The 21,642-nt window shown below is 38.4% G+C and overlaps 1 protein-coding gene across 10 annotated transcripts in view; it reads right to left on the reverse strand.

The window, feature by feature from the left end:
* Nucleotides 1-21,642, reverse strand: part of PCCA (propionyl-CoA carboxylase subunit alpha) — a 291,279-nt gene that overhangs the window by 170,143 nt on the left and 99,494 nt on the right. For all 10 annotated transcript variants that reach the window (XM_075137806.1, XM_075137817.1, XM_075137809.1 and 7 more), the window contains 3 exons: nucleotides 14,473-14,575; nucleotides 9,954-10,048; nucleotides 2,370-2,520 (listed from right to left, as the gene is read on the reverse strand). In XM_075137806.1, coding sequence (XP_074993907.1) covers nucleotides 2,370-2,520; nucleotides 9,954-10,048; nucleotides 14,473-14,575 — 349 coding nt within the window. The remainder of the gene's footprint in view (nucleotides 1-2,369; nucleotides 2,521-9,953; nucleotides 10,049-14,472; nucleotides 14,576-21,642) is intronic.

The following is a 21,642-nucleotide window of genomic DNA, read 5'->3' on the forward strand; positions in this document are numbered from 1 at the left end:
GAGTTCCCCAAAAAGACAGCCAAACAATAATACAACTCTCAATTACTGCAAAATAATCTACAAAAAACACTGGAAGATATCTGACACATACACCAAAGGAAGAGAGGGGAGAAATCAGCAGGCAGTGCAAGGTATTGGACACGGTTTAGTTAGCTTTATGCAAGTATATTCTGAAGTCTGTATCTAAAGTAAAAAGGCTACAGTAATCTGATTAGAGATTGCTGAAACATTAAAACAGACACAGGAAATTGCATAATTTAGTAGACACGTACTGATGATGCTGACAGGTAGCTGTGTCTGTAATGCACGCTAACGAAGACCTTAGGAGCACCATTTATGGATCAGATGTCCATCGTTTAGGGAAGTTCTTCCAAGTGTGGAGCGTTCAGCAAAAACAGGACGAGTGAGCCTGTTAGCCACTGTTCACAGTTAGGAGATGCAAAAGGAAAAGGTTGAAGCAATACAGGGACATCTAGAGACTCTCCTGGTTCTGAAGTTAAATCTGGGCAAGCTTCATTAGAGTTTCTATGTTTGGCTCTTAATAGAAGGGAGCAAGAATGAGATGTTAGTTGCGTAACTGTTAGCTGAACAGAAAGTAAAGCTTGAGACCTGGGACAAGTGACAGATCGATCGGGTAAGCCTGGGGAAGAATCAGAGAAAATTACTACTCTCCAGCCTCAAGCTGAAATGCTAATTAGAGACAATACACAGTCAAGATAGAGGAATTAGAGAATATCTACACAAGTACTGTAATTTAAGATTAGTAAATTTCTTTAAGAGTTGGAAAGAATGAGTCTGCTATTACAGGGGATTGTCAAACTGCTTAGGCTATATCTCAAAAGGAGTCTTTAAAGTCCTTAAAGATGGAATTGTGAAAGCTTTCTTACTGTGTATGTGGAGACTCTACAATTAGGCAAGTTTGAGGTTTGGGACTTCGAACACTTAGCTCTATGCATTGCGGGTGGAAGATACCACAACACAGCAAAGATAACATCTTAAAAACAAATCGTGAAAAGAATCAACTCCAAGGATACTCAATTGCTAATTCCATTTAGGAATTGAAGAACAATTATATACTATAGCAAGGAAATAGTTTTGAACTTCTGGTGGGTTATGCAGAAAACCAAAAATTAATTTTCTTCTATGTAAACAAGAACACGGAGAGTCACTAAAAAGTGTTCTCTCAAAAACTACAAGATCGGGAGAAGCATAAAGAATATGACCAAAGAGACAGAAATTCTTCGTAATATTTTAATGAACTATACATTGCCATTAGTCACCACCCTCTCTAGCTGAATCTAAGGTAGACCAGATTGTGCCTAGCAAACTCCATGCAAAAGCATGTGAAGTATAAAACTGTCATGATAATTCCAAAAACGCTGCTGCCCTGTAAAGCAAGGCAAATTTTACCAGTAGTCTTCCCCTGGCACAGGGAGAAGACTGCAACACCTCCATTACCACTTCGTACTCCAAATCCTCTCTCACTTCTTTACGCAAAGCATAATTTTGCCCAGCCACTACACGAAGTCATGCAAAGGTGTCAGAATTATGAGGATGTCTTTATGCTCCATCACTGCCCATATGTACAAGCAGCAGGGAGGACACAGCCCTAACAAAACGTAGCTAAAAGAGAATAAAAAGCTAATCACACTATTGCTTGATTCCACATTTCAGTCTTTCCAGCATTATTTAGCAAACTTTAAGTTATGTGCCTGTTTCCTTAAGTTACAGCCAGAAATGCATTATAACAGTCAAATAAGAGGTAGAGGGGGTTTTCCATAAAACACTGTTTGTCCATTCATTTGCAGCGTACATTATACCATCTACTACTGACTACATGTGTTGTTACAAAAATCCTACACCATGTCAGCATGCTTTTTACATAGTTGCATTCCAGTCACAATTTCAATCATATGCAGATTGCTAGTGTTTTTATTGCTGAATATACACATATAGTTTTAATCACCCTCCTAGAGAAACTCAGCAAGCGATCATCAAAGTATAAAAAATAAAAAGGAAACTTCAGGGACCAGTGGGGAAAAGCATCAGAGCACAGTGGCTAGCCACTTACTGCGAACTCACAGTGGCACTTAACAGTGACCTCTTGCAAGGTCTTTAGGTCAAGTGTAACAAAGAGCAAAAGCTCTGAATGCTTACTTGAGTGCTGTGCAAGGGCTCACTGCTGCAAAGTCTTGTATACGCAGGCTTATTTAAGTGAGTAGATCTTTTAAGTTCAGTGGGAAGTGCTCACATGCGTCAAGTTAGTTATGTGTAAGTCTTAGCAGGAGCAGACCCGAAAGTATGGAAGGAGGTCATGTTCTGTTTTTTTAAATAACACTTTTCTGAACCTGAAAAGCTGTTTTTCTTACCTGAAGTCTAGTATTCATTTCCAAGAAGTAGAAATTCTTACTGGAGTCCACAAGGAATTCTACTGTTCCAGCAGAGGAATATTTTACTGCTTTGGCAAGAGCTACTGCTTGTTCTCCCATTGCTCTTCGAGTTTCAGGGTCTAGAAAAGTGCTACAATAGAGAAACAATGCCTTTCTTTAGTTAAAAAGATAATAATAATTAAATCATTTCATCTTCTGCTTAAACTGCCATCAAAAGAGGACATGAAAACATGTCAAGACTGTCAAATGTATGCCTTTACATTTATATTGTTCCTAAATAGATATACTGCATGCTTCGCAATTACTGCTAATGTACAGGAAATTGAGGATAAATAACAGTATTCTCTAAAATATAAATAACAGAACACAACTTTTTTAGAACACTGAGATCTATAATAATGTAAATTAAATGAAAATAAATACATACAAATTCATGATATTTTAGAAGGCATATCTATTTGCAAAAAAAGGGCAACTAAAAAATCCATCCAATGGAAATATGAATGCCAAAATATAAGACAGGAGGTCTAAGGGGAATTTGTTTTCTGACTGAATTAAAACAGCATGGCGGTTTCATTGATATTCTATGAAATAAAGAAGTTTTGGAAATTAATGAAGTATTTATTCGGGCTTCTTACTTACATGAGTAAGATTGCAATGACGAAAATTTGGGCATTCAGAGTATTTAACTAAAACACCATCAACAATATAAGGACTTAAACCTTCATATCCTGTACTTCTTCTCTCAGCTTTACTTGTAAGCTGAAGACTAGTTATCCATGTTTGTTAATTGCAATTCATTCCTTTCCACAAATCCTGGGCACGCTCAAGGGCACCCAAAGAGCAGCTCAGCTACCACCTTGGGAGCCACTGTGAACACTGCCCAAACACCAAGCCTTCTCATTCTAGGAGAGAAACATGCCACTTCCACTGGTCCAGTGAATCGAAAGACTTAGGAAGGTACATATTCTGCTTGTTACTCTCTTCTGTACTGCACATTCAGATTTGGATTAATCTATGCAGATTGTTAATTTAGAGCTAGAGAAATTTCTGTGGCTTTCCATCAAAGCTGTGAAACTGGTTGCCCCTCACCCTGATACACTGATCTTCAATGAAAGACAACATGTAGCTGTTCATCTTATATGAGCTTATAAATATGCTTATTATATTTCTACGATGATTTACATTAGGCACATAACTCAGCTATCATTTTAAAAGTACTTTTTTAAGGGAATAGGAAGTCATTTCTACGTTACCTCTAAGTTACTGTTTAAAACAAAAATAACAAATATTATGTATTTCTTGAGGTGTTCTCAACAGTGAGTCAGCAATCAGGAACAGCAATCAGGAACCTCCACATATCTGAAGTGAAGCTCCATCTGGGGCCCAGGACTGCACTCAGACAGAAGTCAGTGCTGGGTCAGGACTTACCTTTCAGTACTTACGATGGGGTTTTTCACGGAGACCTGAACTCACAGAAGAGCTAGAGACTTCTGCCACAACAAACCATATTTGACATGTCACAAAAAGTGAGGAAATACCTAGGCAAACTGGGAGACAATGGAATCCTTTTCTTTATGGGAAAAGTGTTACTTAGCACCGCCATCCTTCCTGTGCCCACATGGGCAGATTCTGATGGACAGTAGGGCAGACATTTTCAGAATTTAGGAAAAAATTTCTTTCTTGGCAAACAACAGGATCAACAGGAAAAGGAAGTCAAGTCTGATCCCAAGAAAGCTATCAGGTCCTACACCAGATCAAAGGAAAAAACAGAAGATGTGCAAAACTGTGTCGTAGCTATCAAAAATAGGCACTGGTAATGTAAGAGAGTTTCATAATGTTTCTTATTTTGGTTCAATAAGAGGATAATACATTACATAAAATCAACAATCTATAATTCAATTTAGGGTTTCTGCAGGGCTTTGATCATGAAAGGTCAATGAATGGCTTATGAAGAACAGGACCTTTTCAATACTGGCTTCATACTCTATTTCTAGAACAACCATTATTACTTCTCATACGGATGAAAGACAGTTACTCCCCTTTATTACAGTAGTGTCTTCCCTATGTTTGTTAAATGTAGGTCTGAGATCTCTCTGTTCACCTCCTGCTGTAGCCAAAGAATGGAACACAGGTGTCACACTGCTAAACTTGATCTCTGCCACGTGGTTAAGCTTTGTGCTCTAAAATGACTGGATCGTCCCCACAATCAGCTAGGTTAATTAACCAAAGTCTTCCTATTCCCCTCTGCTGCTTTACCTTTCATATACATTGTTTCTCCCTTCTTTAACAATGCACCTTTTACAACTGAAATAACTCTTCTCCAATCTAATTAGGCATCACTTGAAAATACAGCATTTTAAACCTGACTTCAAATCTTTTTCTCACACATATACCTGTTATTCTTTCGACCAAATAGCTCCTATGGCAGCATGAAGGCTGCAAAATAAAAAGGATTCACAAGATAAAAGCACCAAAAAGGAAAAGTAAGATCAGACCTGACATTTCACTCATAAGACCTTCTTCAAGCTATTGTAAAGTTGATCAAAGACAATACAATTGGTTTGTTCCATTGTTTCTACATCCAGAGAGATGACCACATGGGCAAGATGGTACCTCTCCACTTCTAGTTCACCAGATAATGTTTCCCAAAATATCTCCACCACTTTCACTCACAGATAAGGTTGAGATTTTGAAAAGTACAGACCGTTACACTGTCAGTGGAAATACACTGCTCAGGTTAGACCAAAAAAAAAAAAAAACAACCACCATCAGTAACGTTTACTCCTCCTCTGAAGATACCACTACACTGGGAGACAATAATAACCTCATTTTCTAAATGTCAAGGTCAACTTACCTGCTGCTCTTCGGAAATAGTTAGGCATACTGTTCGTTTAAAAAAATTACCTACAAAAATCATTCTCCTTTGAGACATCTATTATGTACTACCACACCACAGGCATAAATATGCTAAAGTATTTGAGAACACAGTCTTGCTCCCACATCTAACTGTACCCACCTATGAATCATGTACACAGACACAAACAGAACAGGCTCACTGTTTCTCTTAACCCCAAATCCTTCAAGGATTTCTAGACAGAGTGATAGGAAATGTAGAGTCTGACATACATACATGCAGCACAACTCTAAGCAGAGCTTGTACATAGAGTCTAGTTCAATAACATACCTTTTTGCTAAGTTCGTGCCTATATACATTCATTCAAATTGTCGGTGGCTTCAAGTAGCACCTTAGCAGTTAATCTGGAATATGATCCTGAGGTACTTGGTATCATACTGAGATTTTTCAGAGAGAGCTTAGTGCTTGGAGAAAGTGAAAGAAGTTGCTGTCTGTGCACCTTCCAAGGACAGAAACATTCCTGAGAGAAGCTAACAATGGAGCATGCAAAAAAGGTCACAAAAATAGTTTAACTGTTTCACTTGCATTCTAATGCAGTCACTTACTGATAAACTAGCCTCCCTTTTAAATCTCCTGCCTCTTAGATCTTTCTGTCACAGGCAGAAATAGAAAGAAACATTTTTGTCCTTTGAACTGAAACTGAAAGAAAATCTTTCAATTTAAAAACACACCACAAAACTAACACCTAGGATAGATAAGGCAATCTCAACTCTGAATGTATGCAGCTAAGAAGAAAAAAAAAACATAATAAATTATTTCCTGCCTGAGATGAAATTCAGGGAAATTTGGGGAAATTGTTAGAGACTGTCCTAAGAATTAGCTTATCCTGAAAGTCTTGGATGCTAAGGTTTAACTCAAAGGACATGGAATCATAGAGAGAAATCTAGAGACAAGAAAGGGGAATAAGCAGGCAGCTAGCAAGTTCTAAGGACTTGCCCATTGTGGATGCTAATACGGCGCTTGCATGCTAGTAGAGAATACAATGGCAGGGCGCTGTTCCATCATTACTTGTCCAGAAAAGGCCTGAAAATGTAGAGAGAAGGTTTATACCCAGCTCAGCATTTTGAGATATGATAGTTAGAGACCGCACCTTGAATCATGTGTTCAGTTTTGAGCCCCTCACTACAAGAAAGACATTGAGGTGCTGGAGCGTGTCCGAAGAACAATGAAGCTGGTGAAGGGCCTGGAGCACAAGTCCTACGAGGAGCGGCTGAGGGAACTGGGGTTGTTTAGCCTGGAGAAGAGGAGGCTGAGGGGAGACCTCATCACGCTCTACAACTACCTGAAAGGAGGTTGTAGTGAGGTGGGTATCAGTCTCTTCTCCCAAGTAACAAGTGATAGGACAAGAGGAAATGGCCTCAAGTTGCACCAGGGGAGGTTTAGATTGGAGATTAAGAAAAATTGCTTCACCAAAAGGGTTTGTCGAGCATTGGAACAGGCTGCCCATGGAAGTGGTTGAGTCACGATCGCTGGAGGTATTTAAAAGACATGTAGATGTGGTGCTTAGGGACATGGTTTAGTGGTGAACTTGGCAGTGTTAGGTTTACAGTTGGACTCGATGATCTTAAGGTCTTTTCCAACCAAAATGATTCAGTGATTCTATGATTCTAAATGGTATTCCATGGAGGATCAAATGTTTACTCTGTTTGACTGCTAAAGCAAAGGATAGTGCTGGGTGATCACAGTAAGTGGAAAGACCTTTGTGTGGCACTTCTCCATAACAACATTCCAAAATCTTAACTTTGGGCATCAAATAGTACAGATAGTCAAGTGCCTCTGAACAGCTGGACATTCCTTCACCCAAGTGGCGAGTCAAAAATTAAAGTGCTTCAAAAAGCTTCTAACGGTTTCTGAAATGGTTAGATAGGACACAGGCTCTTACCAAAGTGAAGTTTAAGAGTACTCCTTTGAGCTCCAGTTATTGAATAGGAAGTCAGCTAAGACTCTTGTATATTTACTTTCCATTGATCCATTTACTTCAAATTGATCCTAAAGGATCAATGGATCTTCTGATAAGCTTATGGACCTTGTTTCTCCACATGGGGAATAATCCCTTATTAATCACTCTAGCAGATAAGAAAATACAACCACGCTCTCACATTTTTTCTTGCCAAAGGACACTGTCTCATAGCAACTGTCCCTGAAAATGAATAGAGAAGAGTTTGGGCAGAGGAGGAACAAAAACTGAACTAAGGAACAACAACAGACTATTAAATGTTACTTGTCTGTTTAAATTTCAGCCTCTGTGGTGAAATGAGTAGCCAACAGCATCTTCCAAAAAGGCGTGAAGCTAGAAGCAAAGAAAATTACTGTAAATCACTGGAAGGTTTGCGTAGCACTAACTTTGCTCAGCACTAACTAAAAAACTGGCAATGACCACCTGTGTCTTACTGTCTGTGCTTCCCAGAACAGACAGAGTAGGACAACTGACTACAGTAAAAGGGTATAAACTAAGTTTGTTGGTCTCCTATTTGACACCGGGGGATTGACCACTGTGAACACCAGGGCTCCCTTGAAGGCTGTAACCTCATCAGGTTGTGAAATAAGAGCTTTCTCTCCTCAAAAGAGATTTTTTTTTTTTCTTTTTCTTTTTTCAACATGAGACAGAACTTCCCCAGGAAAACTGGACATTCAAACACGAAATGATCCCATTAGGGTAAGTTCAACAGCTGCAGACTTAGCTTTAAGAAAATCATAGAGATCATTCTCAAAGCCAAAAGGTCCTCAACAATCAGTCTCTTAAACTAGATACTTAGGAAAACACCATAATAGGAAAAAAGTAAATCAAGAGGCTTGAAAAGAGGCCAGAGCCAGAAGCCCTAAACTGTACAAAAGACAAATAAACATTTTAGCCCACAGCATCCCTATCTCCTAGGCTTCATGAAAGGAAAAAAAAAAAGCTTCAACCTGTCTCAGAGCTCTTAATGGCAGCTACCTTTTAAAATAGGAGAAAAAAAAAGGACCACTGAGGACTTCACATTTCCTCCACCCAGCCATACAAGAAGAGGTGTTTCCAGGAGTCATTAATCAATGAGACTAACAGAAACAGCATTCACAGGAAGGGCTTTAGGTCTCTATGGTGTCTCAGAGAAGTTAGTGCCCTGCTTATCTGCAACAGTCTTGTAACCCTTTGTAAATAAATGGATTCTGCAGCCAACTGTAAGGCAGATAAGCCTTCCAAAGCTGTCAGTAAAAGTCTGGCAGAGTCTAAAACATTCAACAACAAGAAGGAAGAAGAGTTTTCACGCCAAATTTTGGAAGCTATTGACTTGCCCATACTCTTTTGTAGAGTTATAGGAAGGGATGAGAAAATTTACTGGCAACTCCAACAGAGAAGCCCAAGAAAGTTAAAAGGCTGATACTTCTGATGGAAGAAAACATCTGATCACAGTTGGCTGGTGAGAGAAAGAGATATCACTCCCTTTAATTGACCACAGGCATGGAAAATGAGCAGGCAGTGTGGCAGGCAGTGCCTTACATGTACTCCCGAGACAAAAGACTCTCCTCTCTTAAGTGCTTAGGTATGTGTATATGCACACACACATTATATCAGGATCTGAAGCCATCATGCTTCACAAACAAAAACATAGCCAGATCTTTAGGCATAAGGCTTCCAGAGATCCACAAGCACTACCAGAAAGCAACAACAGCTATTTGAGCATTTATTAGTGGGTTTGTATCCTTAGATTTAAACTTTGTATTTTAATTTGAGATCTAGGTCATAAACAGCGCCAGTCCCACAATTATGATCCAACATTAACTTATATGCTGCCTCTAAACAGTCATCATTTGAATGATGTGCTTTTCCTCACATCCTAATTTGTTGCATCACATAGTTCTGTGCTACAAAATAACGGCAAACCCACCCCAGTTGGTGAACGCATTACACTGGGAATTCCCACGGGTAGTGATATACCTATGTCTGGTTTTCTGAAATCAGAACTTCCTTCTGCCCTTTTTTCTACACATATTCTCTGATGAATGCCATGCAACAGAAAACACAGCAAGACCATACCTTGCACAGTAGCAATGTGTTTCAGCTCCATTTGAAATCAGTGGGATTAAGATCACTTAGTACTTTTGAGTTACTGGACACCTACATCTATAGTTCGCTACCATGAATGGTACTAAAAGTGGCACAGAGTATTTAGTACTTCGTGTTCCATTCCAAATAGAAATAAACAGTATTATCTGGTCCTCTCACAATTACTATAACACAGACAAATATCTGTATCTATGGTAAAATGAATACTTATTCCATATTTTATTTTACTCTTAAATCCAGAAGTTGAATTGCAAAGAAAAGGAAAAATATCTCAGATATATTAAGAAAGCCGTCTCATGTACCACATATATTTGATTGGTAAGATCCATATCCATTTTATACAAGATCATGAAAAAAATTAACACCACCACCTGTTTTCTTCTTACAGAAAGACATCATGAAGCAAGATCAAAACACCCTCAAAGTACAACATCAAAATTGCATTACAGTCAAATGACTTATAACTTAAACATTTATTTATTTTCTTTGTGGTTTTTAATAGAACAAAATTCACTTTTATTTGTACAACAAATAAAATCAGCAGCTTTCCAAAAGTGCTTTCAGTAACTATGAAGCTGCATCAAGAGTCTAATATACATACCTCGGTGCTTCCTCCACAACTTTTTGGTTTCTCCTTTGAATGGAGCACTCTCTTTCATTCAACCATAAGGCATTACCATGTTTATCTGCCAAAACCTGAAACAATAACACACTGCTATTAACAAACAGATATATGCATATGGCCTTTTGACATTATACTATTATGTAGTTTAATTTAAAAATAATTTTATTCCAATCTAGAAAAAAAGGTTGGGAAAAAATGCCAATGTAGAAAATTAATTGTATATGAAATGCTAACTGAATGCTCCTTCAAATTCCGAACAGGATTATTCTAAAGCCTCTGTAGAGAGTCTCTATATGGCAAAACCACACTCACTTCAAAATTTGTAAGAAGCTCCAAAAAGTTCAGAAACCAAAAATAAAAAGACTGAAATAAGATTAAAACTACATTTTCAAGCATTTAAAATTGTATTGCATAATGAAATTACTCAGAAGCATATCGTTAAGCAATATCTTGCATCAACAAAGGAGAGAAAAATCTCAAAGGATGCCAAATTTTGCTCATGAATTACACACACAAGTTTTCAGAAACAATGGCTAACAGAGCCTCCTCACAGTAGGCAAATCACAGCACCCTGTCTTTAACGAAGAATAGAAAGTCTTCAGAAACTTTGCAATCTTTTATTAAGAATAATAAAATTTGCTACTTTAAATACTTTAAATGGAAATCAAAGCAGTAAATTTCAAGGAATTTCTCAAAAATCAGGTGTCAACTACAGTTCTTGGCTGCAGCTTCAGTTCATGGAAGAGCTAAACATACAGTCAAGCATCTAGATTCAACTACCTAAATTAAATTAGAAAAAGCACAAGTTTGGCATAACAAAACTCTCAACTGATTCTGCAACTTCAAACTGGAAGGAAAAGTAAGAAAAGGAACTCTATTACTTCATGAAATCGACTGTATAGTGCAGCCATTTCCAATAGCAGGATACAGGATTTGAGGATTCAAGTAGACTTCCTCCAATCTTATATTTTACACTTATTCCTGGAACAATTTCTTTCATTGCAGACCACACCTGCTCCCTTTCTTCCTTATAAAATTTTCCCTCTAATCCATTTTTTTCCCATCTTCCTGCTCTGATCTGTGGGAACCTGTGCCAATATTGATGCTTCATTCTTTAACAGTGTAGCTCCACACTGAAAACAGACAAGATAAAAAAAGGAGACAATCTATTTCAAACTGTGTGAACTCAACTGTAACTACTCACGTTTGTGACAATGAATCTGTATTATTTATTATCCCTTTTAGCACCACAGAGCGAGTATGGCACTAAGCAAGATGAATTCCTGCATCTATGACACCAATGTTTGCTGATGTGTGAATAGTCTGGGTAGATGTGACTGCAAACAAGGCACTGATCTCATGAAGACAACTCGTGTGCACTATGCACCATCAGAACCAGAGTGCTCTGCACTCTGTAGGATCAGACTTATCTTTTCCTCAGAAATTCTGTTGCACTCCCATAAATTTATGGAGCTTTCTAGGGGAAAAATCCCCTCCAAAGAGTTCTACAAGATCAATGACTTTGGGAGTTCCTAAACTACAGCTTATCCCAGAACCCTCTTCCCTGCCCAGGGGGAAGTTTAGTAGTGGCAGCATGAGAGTGCTCTAGCCAACTGCTAGATTCTGTAACAGGTGACTCAGTACAAAGCCTAAAAAAAAAAAACCAAAAAAAAACCCAGCAACATCTAAAGCAACTTCCTACCCGAGTCCTAACTCATCCAATCCAGAACTAAATATCAAGGAGGTCTACAAAAACTCATTTGGGAGGACAAAAGATATTTTTGATTTTTTTTCTTTTGTCCTTTTTTTAGTATTAAAACAGTACCTCTATGGCATAGCATGGTACTCGGAAAATGGCTGTCCTGTAAGTAGAACGATTCCTTGTGAGCACTTCTGTTTCATTGTTAGAAAGCCTACAACTTACCACAGAATTCAGCCTCACCAAAACAAACAAACCAACAAGTCCTGGTGTATTTCAATAAAAATGAGTTCCTGTGCTCGCTCGCTCTCTATTTTCCTGAAGGGGATATAAAATATTTTTTAAGCCAACTAGTAAATATTTTCTTTCACTTCAGAACATTTCTTGTATCCTACTTAATTTCTGCAACCTGGATCTTAAAATAAATGTTTTTCCATTATCAGTTAATATGGCTCAAAAAGAGACATGCATGAGCATTTACTATGAAAACGTAATTATAAATAGAATAAGCCAAACAATATCTAGTGTTGGCTTTTACTTTCATTTTGGGTACACCGTTTTCATTATCAGAAACTAAAGAAGCTACCTACTTCATAAAACAATTATGTTTCAGAAGACATTTACAGAATATTGAAATCATCATCTCTGAGATGACGTGAGATTCTAGGACACATCTCACTAAAAATGCATGTCACGGCTACAGCTTTTTTTCTAAATATCTAAATATTCCTAAAAGAAAATGCCCTGTTTTGTGGGATTAGATTATTATGACATTAGTATATGCTATGTACATCTATATACCAAAATAATTAAATATAACATATTGCAACCTCTCCTACATGATTCAGCTAAATTCTATTTCCAGTTGTAAGATTGCTATTTAGTCAGTAGTTAGACATTCCATGTACTCTTACTTTAAACTCAGGTCCTTTATATCAGATATTTCAGGAGAATAAGACTTCAAATCAGTTCAGGCATAAAGTCTATTTGGACTCTATTTTCCTGTTAATTGTTTTAGTCTTTTCTCATGTTTTACAAAGTGATTGTTTTATAGCTAGACACAGGAAACCCCTTATTTAACAATTTTAAGTACCAATGCTTTGGAGCTATATGAGAATGTTAAAAAAAGTTCTATTTAAAAGTTACTGCTAAATTAATAAATATTTGGCATCTGGTCTCGAATTGTTTGTATATTTAGCAGTTTGAAAATGAACCAAGGTCAACGTCCTAAAGCTGATTAGAACATGAAGTTAAAATGATATGCTATGATATTGTTAAAAGGCACCATCAAAGTGTTTGTGTACGGAAAACAACATTCACTGTACACTTATTATAAATAAAACTATGAATTATTAATGGCAAAGCTATTTTGTTTAATCTAGGTGAAATTATTTGACTGTTCTTAAATACAGTACTGCCTAATTTTTTTTGAGGTAACCTTTTTTAAACCTAAAGGAATCAAGACAATGTAAAATCTGCCTCCAACTCATGAAAGTATGGAGGGATCATTCTCATCTAACTTTAGTCAAAGAGTCAGTAGGAAGCTGCTGAAGCTCCCAAATCTGCAAGCACTAAAAGGAATAAATCTTTAACCTATACTGATTCGCACACAAAACAAAAAGAAACAAAGACATAGGTAGCCAAAAATTATTAGCCATAGCAAGAGAATATAGGAAGAAGCTCTAGCAATCTGACCTCTTTTGTAACCTAAGATTAATGCTGAAACTAAGTGTTCACTACATACCTTCTTGTGAGCTTTCAAAAGAGAATATGTTGGGGTTTAAATGTCATTTTTACAGACTGTTTCTTCATTTCACATACGCAATAAGTTAGCCTGTGCACAGACAAGTTTTATATGGAAATTTAAAATAAAAAAACACATAGGAAGTATCAGGTTTGAATGGTCATCTACCTCGTGGAATAAAAAACGTTAAGTAATTTTCTCTTACAAATCATTCCACACTATCAAATTTATTGTTGTTGGTTCATTCAGTCATTGAGCTACTGTCAAAATACTTCAGGCTCTCACTGTAAAAGAAGCCACAACTTTAGATTTTGGACAAAAATAAATGAAATTTCTGTTGAGGAAACTGACATAGTCCATACAGATTTCTTGTCAGGAAAGATTATTTCAAGGCTATTGACAAACACAATTTCGTTGCCTATGTAAGATCAAATACATCACAAATTTTAAAATCATAATTTTGTTAAAGGGTCTGTCCAAAACAAACAGGTCTTGTTTTGCATTAGCACATCTGGTTTAACACTAGATCCAATAAACAATATGAATGGTCACAATCCAGAAGTTAAGGAGAATACACCTGATTTTGAATCACAAATGCCCAAAATGGGACACAAATCCTCCTGAGTTCCCAGGGAGCATTAGATACTTCAGAACAGAATTCAAAATACTGACAAAACCACCTAGAGCTTGCAAGAAAAAGGTTAAGCACAGCAGTGCTTGAACTCCGACATCCTCTGCTGCACTCAAGCACTGCAATCAGGATCCAGAGTTCAAGCTCCAGCCCTCAGGACAGATGTCTACAACCATTTTAATCTTTTTTCCAACTAATTGAGCGCAGTTCATTGTCTTCCTGCTAAAGAAAGGCTAGAGAATAAAAACAGGAAGGCTGTATTGTGCATGATAGCCACGTAGTTTGAGCAATGGCCCAAGACACAGGAAAACACAAGAGACTAGGCCTTTTTTAGCAGAGTGTTTGAAACGTTTTGAACTTCAATTAGTTTAGGAGTTCAAATCTTATTAACTAAATAATAAATAATAACAATACTACAAACCTGGATTTCTATGTGACGAGGGTTATCAATGAACTTTTCTATCAGTAAGCGATCATCACCAAAACTTGAAGCAGCTTCTTGAGATGAAAACCTAAAACCTTCCCTTAAATAATGAAAACAAAAAGAATAGTCTGTATTTAAAAAGTTAAGTCAAGTTCTGAAGTATACAAGGAGAAGGAACACTTATTCATTCCAGTCATCTGGCAGTTTTCATCAATTAACACATACATCCAAAAACCAAGTTTCACCATTTGCATTTGATTCGTTAATGAGCATCCCTTTTTCTTTCTTTTCTTACAAAGACAAAAAAAATTACATTCTCAAAGCACAGAGAATTTCAGTGTGTTTAAAAAGTCTGGGCATTTCCGACAATTACTTGTATGAATTTTCTTTGTTGGTATTTTCTTCTGCAAAAGTAATAAAGTAATCAAATTTTAAAAACCATTAATTACAAAGTACTTGTTATACAGAAGTAAAGGTGAAGCTCACTATTATTTAAGGTACACAGCCCTCTTAATACTCAAGAATAGCAGAAGTTAGTTGCACATTAAAGAACTGCAGATACAATATTGCAGACCTTGTAAATTCAATCGCTGAACTCACAACCTGAAGATGCAATACTTCACTTTATAGAGCATACCAGCTGTACTACCAGTTTTTCCCTGCATTAAAGTATAATTCAGAGTTATACTGTGCCTTCCATATACTTCCCTCTACTTTCTCTCAAACAAATAAAGATTGTAAGATACTATATTTATTGACTTTCTTTTTCATGACAGAAAGATTACTCCTATGGGGCATAACTTCACGTACAGCTTTCTCAGGGTGAAATGTACCATAATCCAGGGATCCAAAGGTTCCACAGTTTTCTACAGGCTTAGTAATCCCATTTATGTTGATACATATGGAAAGTTTGGGATATATTTCTGAGATTGACCACTGAAAAGCAGCAGCCCTGATATTTGTGCCCTGAATAAGAACTACGGCACAAACGAGTTGAAGTTTCCACGCTTTCCATCACTTGAATCTAGTTCAACACCACAAACAAAACTCGGATAATAGAAACATGAGATAGGTAAATCTACAGTATAGAGATGTGTGTGTTTAAAGGTATTTCTTCACCTTCTTTCAAAATTGTGAGATAATACGCGCTATAATTTTGAGAGATTATATTCAATGTACAATCTTTCCTAAATTCATATTTAATTTCAATACATTGTATTACTTAATAAAGAGAAAAAGGGACATCAAAATTTGTGATTCTGATCCGTCCAAAGAACCAAAGTGAGGTAACAGACAGCCATACACAGTGTTTGAGCTTACTGAAACAGATTTAGAGCTATTTTAACTCCTATATCAAAGGCTTTGTTTCCTTTTGTAAACATTCTATCAGACAGTTTTGTGCACAATTGACTATTTTTTCCTTCATTGAAGTATGTGTTAATTAGAAATATAAACGGCAATACTTGTTAAAAAAAAAAGAAGTCAGGTGCCTAATTATCTAATCCATACATCTGTAAATCTTTTTAAATTATGTATAACAGGAATTACTATCTCAGTCAGGTATTCTGACCTTGTCTGTATCTTACAAATCTGTGTAGTTGCATTTGTTCAGTGTTAAAAATCACCATAAACACACTTCACCTTCCTTAAGGAGATCATACTAACTAAACAGAGATGGGTCTGAGTCTCGTTACAAATATTTAATTAAAAAAAAAAAAGCACTCTTTAGGCTAGAAGAGAATTTCTATTTGACACATTATCCTTTCACCAAGCAAGAGCTCTCCCTACAGAGCCTCACTGCAAGGAAGACGCTACCCACGCAGCACAACTGTACTGACATGTGCAACCAAGTCCAACACTTTCCTGCCCACGCTTACCCCAGAAGGGAAGTGCAGGGGAACCTGGGACAGGGAAACCTGAGCTTACTGTCCCTGTCTGGGCCCAGGTACAGTTTACCATACAAGCAACATGCTGTCTGCAGCCTAATCAAGCCCTAATGTTTGACAAGACACAATCATTTAGGCTGACGTACCCCACCTGTATGAAGACCATCTGACAGTAATGAAGGATAATTGAACAGTGGGCTGTATCAACTGCAGCATAGCCAGTAGACCAACAGCAGCAATTATTCCCCTTTACTCAGCACCTGTTAGAACACATTTGAAATACTGCATCCAGTTTTGGACACTCCTAGTACTCAAAGATGTTGATAAGCTCAAGCAAGATGGTCAGAGCGCACCAGGACCAGCACAACGAGGCTTGTTGAACCTGAAAGACAACAAGGCTCTAGTGGACATCTAATAGCAGCCTTCCAGTACTTAAAGAGGAGTTTACTAAGACAATGGAGCCAGGCTCTTTATTGCAGTGCGCAGCAGGAAAACAGGACAGGGGTCAAATTGAAGTGGGGAATTTCCAACTGGATGTAAGGAAAAAAGTTACTGGGAAGAACTAAGAAACCGGGCAGGCTGTTTAGAGAGGCTGTGAAATCTCCATCCTTGGAGGTTTGCAAGACCCAACTGGGCAAAGCTCTAAGCAACCAGTTTCAAATTCAGTGCTGATCCTATTCTGAGCATGAAGCTGGATGACATGATGTCCCTAGGTCCCTTCAAACATGCAAGGTTCTGTAAGGAGAAGAACAAGATGTCTTCAGAGGTTCCCCTCTCCCCCTACACTAGATTTATCCACACTAAAGTAAGTTGTACAAAAGCATTTCTTGACCTTGCCACAAGCTTTCTTGCAGTTATCTGAAGTGAGATAGCCCATGCCAACTTTCTGCCTCCAGCTCAGAGATCAGCATTGCTGCTTTAATTAAAAAAAACACTTTCTTTGGAGGTAGCCATACAGTAATAAAAGATTGCAGTCATTATGTACTACTTCAGTTTCCAATATCAGGAAATAGTAAAAGAAAATAGTCTTTTCTTGTCAAGGCCAGAATTGGAAAGGCCATTTAGTTAAAAACAGATGTTTGATAACCATTAGTACAGTAGAATCCCTCTAAAACCATGATCGGTAAGTTAAGTAACCAATAAATACTCAAATATTGGTTGATTTTACACACAAAACCAAAATCCATTGCTTCAGCTTGACTCCAAATTTAAAAAAACTAAAATTATCTAGTCACAGCATTTTACACATGTAGCTGGCATGGAAATCTGTGTTTAAAAAAACCCCAGTTTTTAGGAAACACTGTTCTTCACTCATCCAATTGACTCCTTCCCCTACCTGAACACTTCTACAGCACATACCTATGCAGGACAGACCAAGGATGCCAAATCCATACACTCCCATTTTTGCAGAGCAGTCTGGCAGGTCAAATATACTGCTTTTGGAAGGTAATAAAACTCAGTCTACAGGTTTGTAATAGGGAATGCTGTTCATTTTTTAGAGCATTGTCCTCTCATACTGTACACTTCAGATTTCTTTTGCCTCAGGGGATGGGGGATTCAGAATGATTTGTTACATATTATTCCACTTTAACTTCTTCCAGCTCCACTGCTCATTCTTTCAGAGCCATTGGAAGATCACAACATCAGGAAAAAAATTCAACAGATGTTTCTGAAGGAAGGTGGGAAACTGCAGAAAATTATTGCAGACTACAAAAACAAATTTGCTAGTAATTCTCCCACGTAGCCTCCTTCACTATCCCAATGAAGAGCAACAATTGTGGAACAGTGGAAGTAAGCACAGCATGGTACCATAGGACCACAGAAGAGACATTATAAGGGGTTCTTGGAATTTGAGAGCAGATGTTTGACTTAAGTTCATAAAATTGGTAGAAGCACCAAGAAAGAATTTAAGTAACAAAACAATTTATATTTTCCTGTTATTATAAGTTAAAAGGCAAAATCTTTCATCTCTCCAAATATCTGTTGCTGGAAGCTGCCTTTTGAAAGCTTTCAAAATTTCAGTATCTAGGAAAAGTTACAGAATTTGAGACAACTGGGGGTGGTGGGAGAGGTAGGGGGTGGAATTAGCACAAAGCTCCAAATTTCTCAAAAGGCAATTGTCAGAAGATAATTCAGTACAAATTTCCAACTTAGAGGTTATCATGTTGTCTGGCTGGGACAGAATTACTTTCTTCGCAGTAGCTGGGGGGTGCTGTGTTTTGGGTTTGGTATGAGAGGAACGTTGATGGCCCATTGATGTTTTGATTGTTGCTGAGTGGGCTTGTACCAGGGACTTTTCGGCTTCCCATGCTCTGCCATATGCATGGGAAGCTAGCAGAGCAGGGGGGGACGATAGCCAGGGCAGCTGACCAATGGGGTATTCCATACCATGTGACATCATGCTCAGTATATAATTAGGAGGCATGGTCCAGGAAAGGGGGGCTCTCGTGGTTCGGGACACACGGGGCATTGGTCAGCAGGTGGTGAGCAGTTGCATCGTGCATCTCCTGCTTTGTATATTCTATTATTGTCATTGTTATCATGTTACTGTTATACTTTGTTTTGTTTCAATTATTAAACTGTTTTTACCTCAACCCGCGAGTTTTCCTACTTGTGCCCTCCCAATTCTCTCTCCCATCGTACCGGAGGCGGGGTGGGAGTGAGCAAGCGGCAGCGTGGTGTTTAGTTGCTGGCTGGGGTTAAACCACAACACATGTTTGCAGCTGAAACTACTAACTAGAGAAACTAATGCCTGTTTGCAAATCCATGGAGTTTAAAACAAGGGCCAGTAGTTCCTGTATGACGGCCTCTGATACTGAACCTACAAGCCAGTAAGTATCTTTGTGTGCAAACATCCATCACAATCTCTGCCAGAAAATTTAAATCTGTTCTTTGGAGAGGATAGGGTCCTCAAGTGAATTCCTTTTCAGAGCTACCAGCAGACGATTTGAAGCCATGAAGCCTAAAGACTTAGAATCATAGAATCATTAAGGTTGGAAAAGACCTCTAAGATCATCAGCTCCAACCATCAACTCAACACCACCATGCCTACTAAACGATGTCCCTAAGCGCCTCATCTACACGTCTTTTAAATACTTCCAGGGATGGTGACTCCACCACTTCCCTGGGCAGCCTGTTCCAAGGCCTGATCACTCTTTCAGTAAAGAAATTTCTCCTAATGTCCAGTCTAAACCTCCCTTGGTGCAACTTGAGGCCATTTCCTCTCGTCCTATCGCCAGTTACTTGGGAGAAGAGACCAACACCCACCTCCCTACAATCTCCTTTCAGGTAGTTGTAGAGCGCGATGAGGTCTCCCCTCAGCCTCCTCTTCTCCAGACTAAACAACCCCAGTTCCCTCAGCCGCTCCTCATAAGACCCAGCCCCTTCACCAGCTTCGTTGCCCTTCTCTGGACACACTCCAGCACCTCAATGTCCTTCCTGTAGTGAGGGGCCCAAAACTGAACACAGGATTCGAGGTGCAGCCTCACCAGTGCCAAGTACAGGGGCACGATCACCTCCCTACTCCTGCTGGCCACACTATTTCTGATACAGGCCAGGATGCCATTGGCCTTCGTGGCCACTTGGGCACACTGCCAGCTCATGTTCAGCTGGCTGTCAACCAGCACCCCCAGGTCCTTTTCCTCTGGGCAGCTTTCCAGCCACTCTTCCCCAAGCCTGTAGCGTTGCATGGGGTTGTTGTGCATGAGTCCAAAGTGCAGGACCTGGCACTTGGCCTTGTTGAACCTCATACAGTTGACCTCAGCTCATCGATTCAGCCTGTCCAGGTCCCCCTGCAAAGCCTTCCTACCCTCGAGCAGATCAACACTCCCGCCCAACTTGGTGTCGTCTGCAAACTTACTAAGGGAGCACTCGATCCCCTCATCCAGATCGTTGATAAAGATATTGAACAAGACCGGCCCCAGTACTGAGCCCTGGGGAACACCGCTCGTGACCGGCCGCCAACTGGATTTAACTCTGTTGACCACAACTCTCTGGGCTCGGCCGTCCAGCCAGTTTTTCACCCAGCGAAGAGTGTACCTGTCTAAGCCATGAGCCACCAGCTTCTCTAGGAGAATGCTTAGTTACAGGTACAATTGTTGTAAGCATACTGAAAGCAAGAGAGCCTTCAGTTTCTCCACAATCAAAGAAGGAACGATACAGAAAATTTCTAGATATTCAGACACTTACCCTAATCATGTTTTGTTGTAATTCATAATGAACTTCATGTTGCCTATATTTGGAAAGCACTTTCAGATCAGGCTCTCCAGGATGCAAGCACAGAGGGTCTTTCACATAGAGCCAGAGCGGGGATAATGAGCTACACTTAAGACAGAAGTACTTTTAGATTCATACAGCAGCAGAACCTTCTCTGGCTGTGAAGAACCTACAAACTTGAATTCAATGTAAACTGCTCTTCAGAAATCTACACTTCATTTTCAATATAATTTCAAGAAACAGCATCTTAAATTCAACTTATCCAAACTGAGACAACTGACTAGGGATTACATTAGAGTGAAGATAGGGTTATTTTAATTTCAGATGTGGGTTATAGCGCCTTGAACTGTACACAAAATTCCACACTAGAACTTGACTGAAATTTGGAAAAAAGCAACAGAAGTGAGAGTTAGGAAGGATTCATATCTGAAGAAATACAACAGCAGCCCTACCCAGATAAAGAGGCAGCAGGCAACATGGCAGCCATCCACAGTCACATGAAGAGCTATTTCAAGGAAAAAAAAATAATTCTAACAGTGGTAAAACTATCCTAGTATTCCTAGTTAGAAATACTAGCTGAAAGTTACAGAAATCTTAGCTATAGCTGGAATAATATAATATTTACAGGATCTAAGAAAATTTTCATCATTTGGCATATTTAAGAAATGTGAAGGCTGAAGCACCAGTAAGTTACACAGTGAATAATTCTGTAACAGCAGCAATTAAGCCTTTCAGACAGGTCTTTCCCATTTCCAGTGGCTATTTCCATGTCACACCACACAATACATTTAAGCCTTCTTTTAATATTATGCATAGCCAGTTGAGACAAGAAAAATTTTCAACTACCCTGAAAATCCAAAAGTATGTTTCAAACAAAATTAGTTTATATAAGGCTTTTTTTCCCAATCGTTCTTCTTTGGATACTTAAAATGAACAATCTTAGTTCCATAATGCAATTAACGGACATGTACAACAAATCTTTTACAATGTCATACATATCTCTTCAAGACAGGCAAGAGAAACCCAAATGCTCTATTTTATATGTAAATGCAAATGTTTCTATCTT

This window comes from Calonectris borealis, chromosome 1 (genome assembly GCF_964195595.1).
Source record: "Calonectris borealis chromosome 1, bCalBor7.hap1.2, whole genome shotgun sequence".
Taxonomy (NCBI): domain Eukaryota; kingdom Metazoa; phylum Chordata; class Aves; order Procellariiformes; family Procellariidae; genus Calonectris; species Calonectris borealis.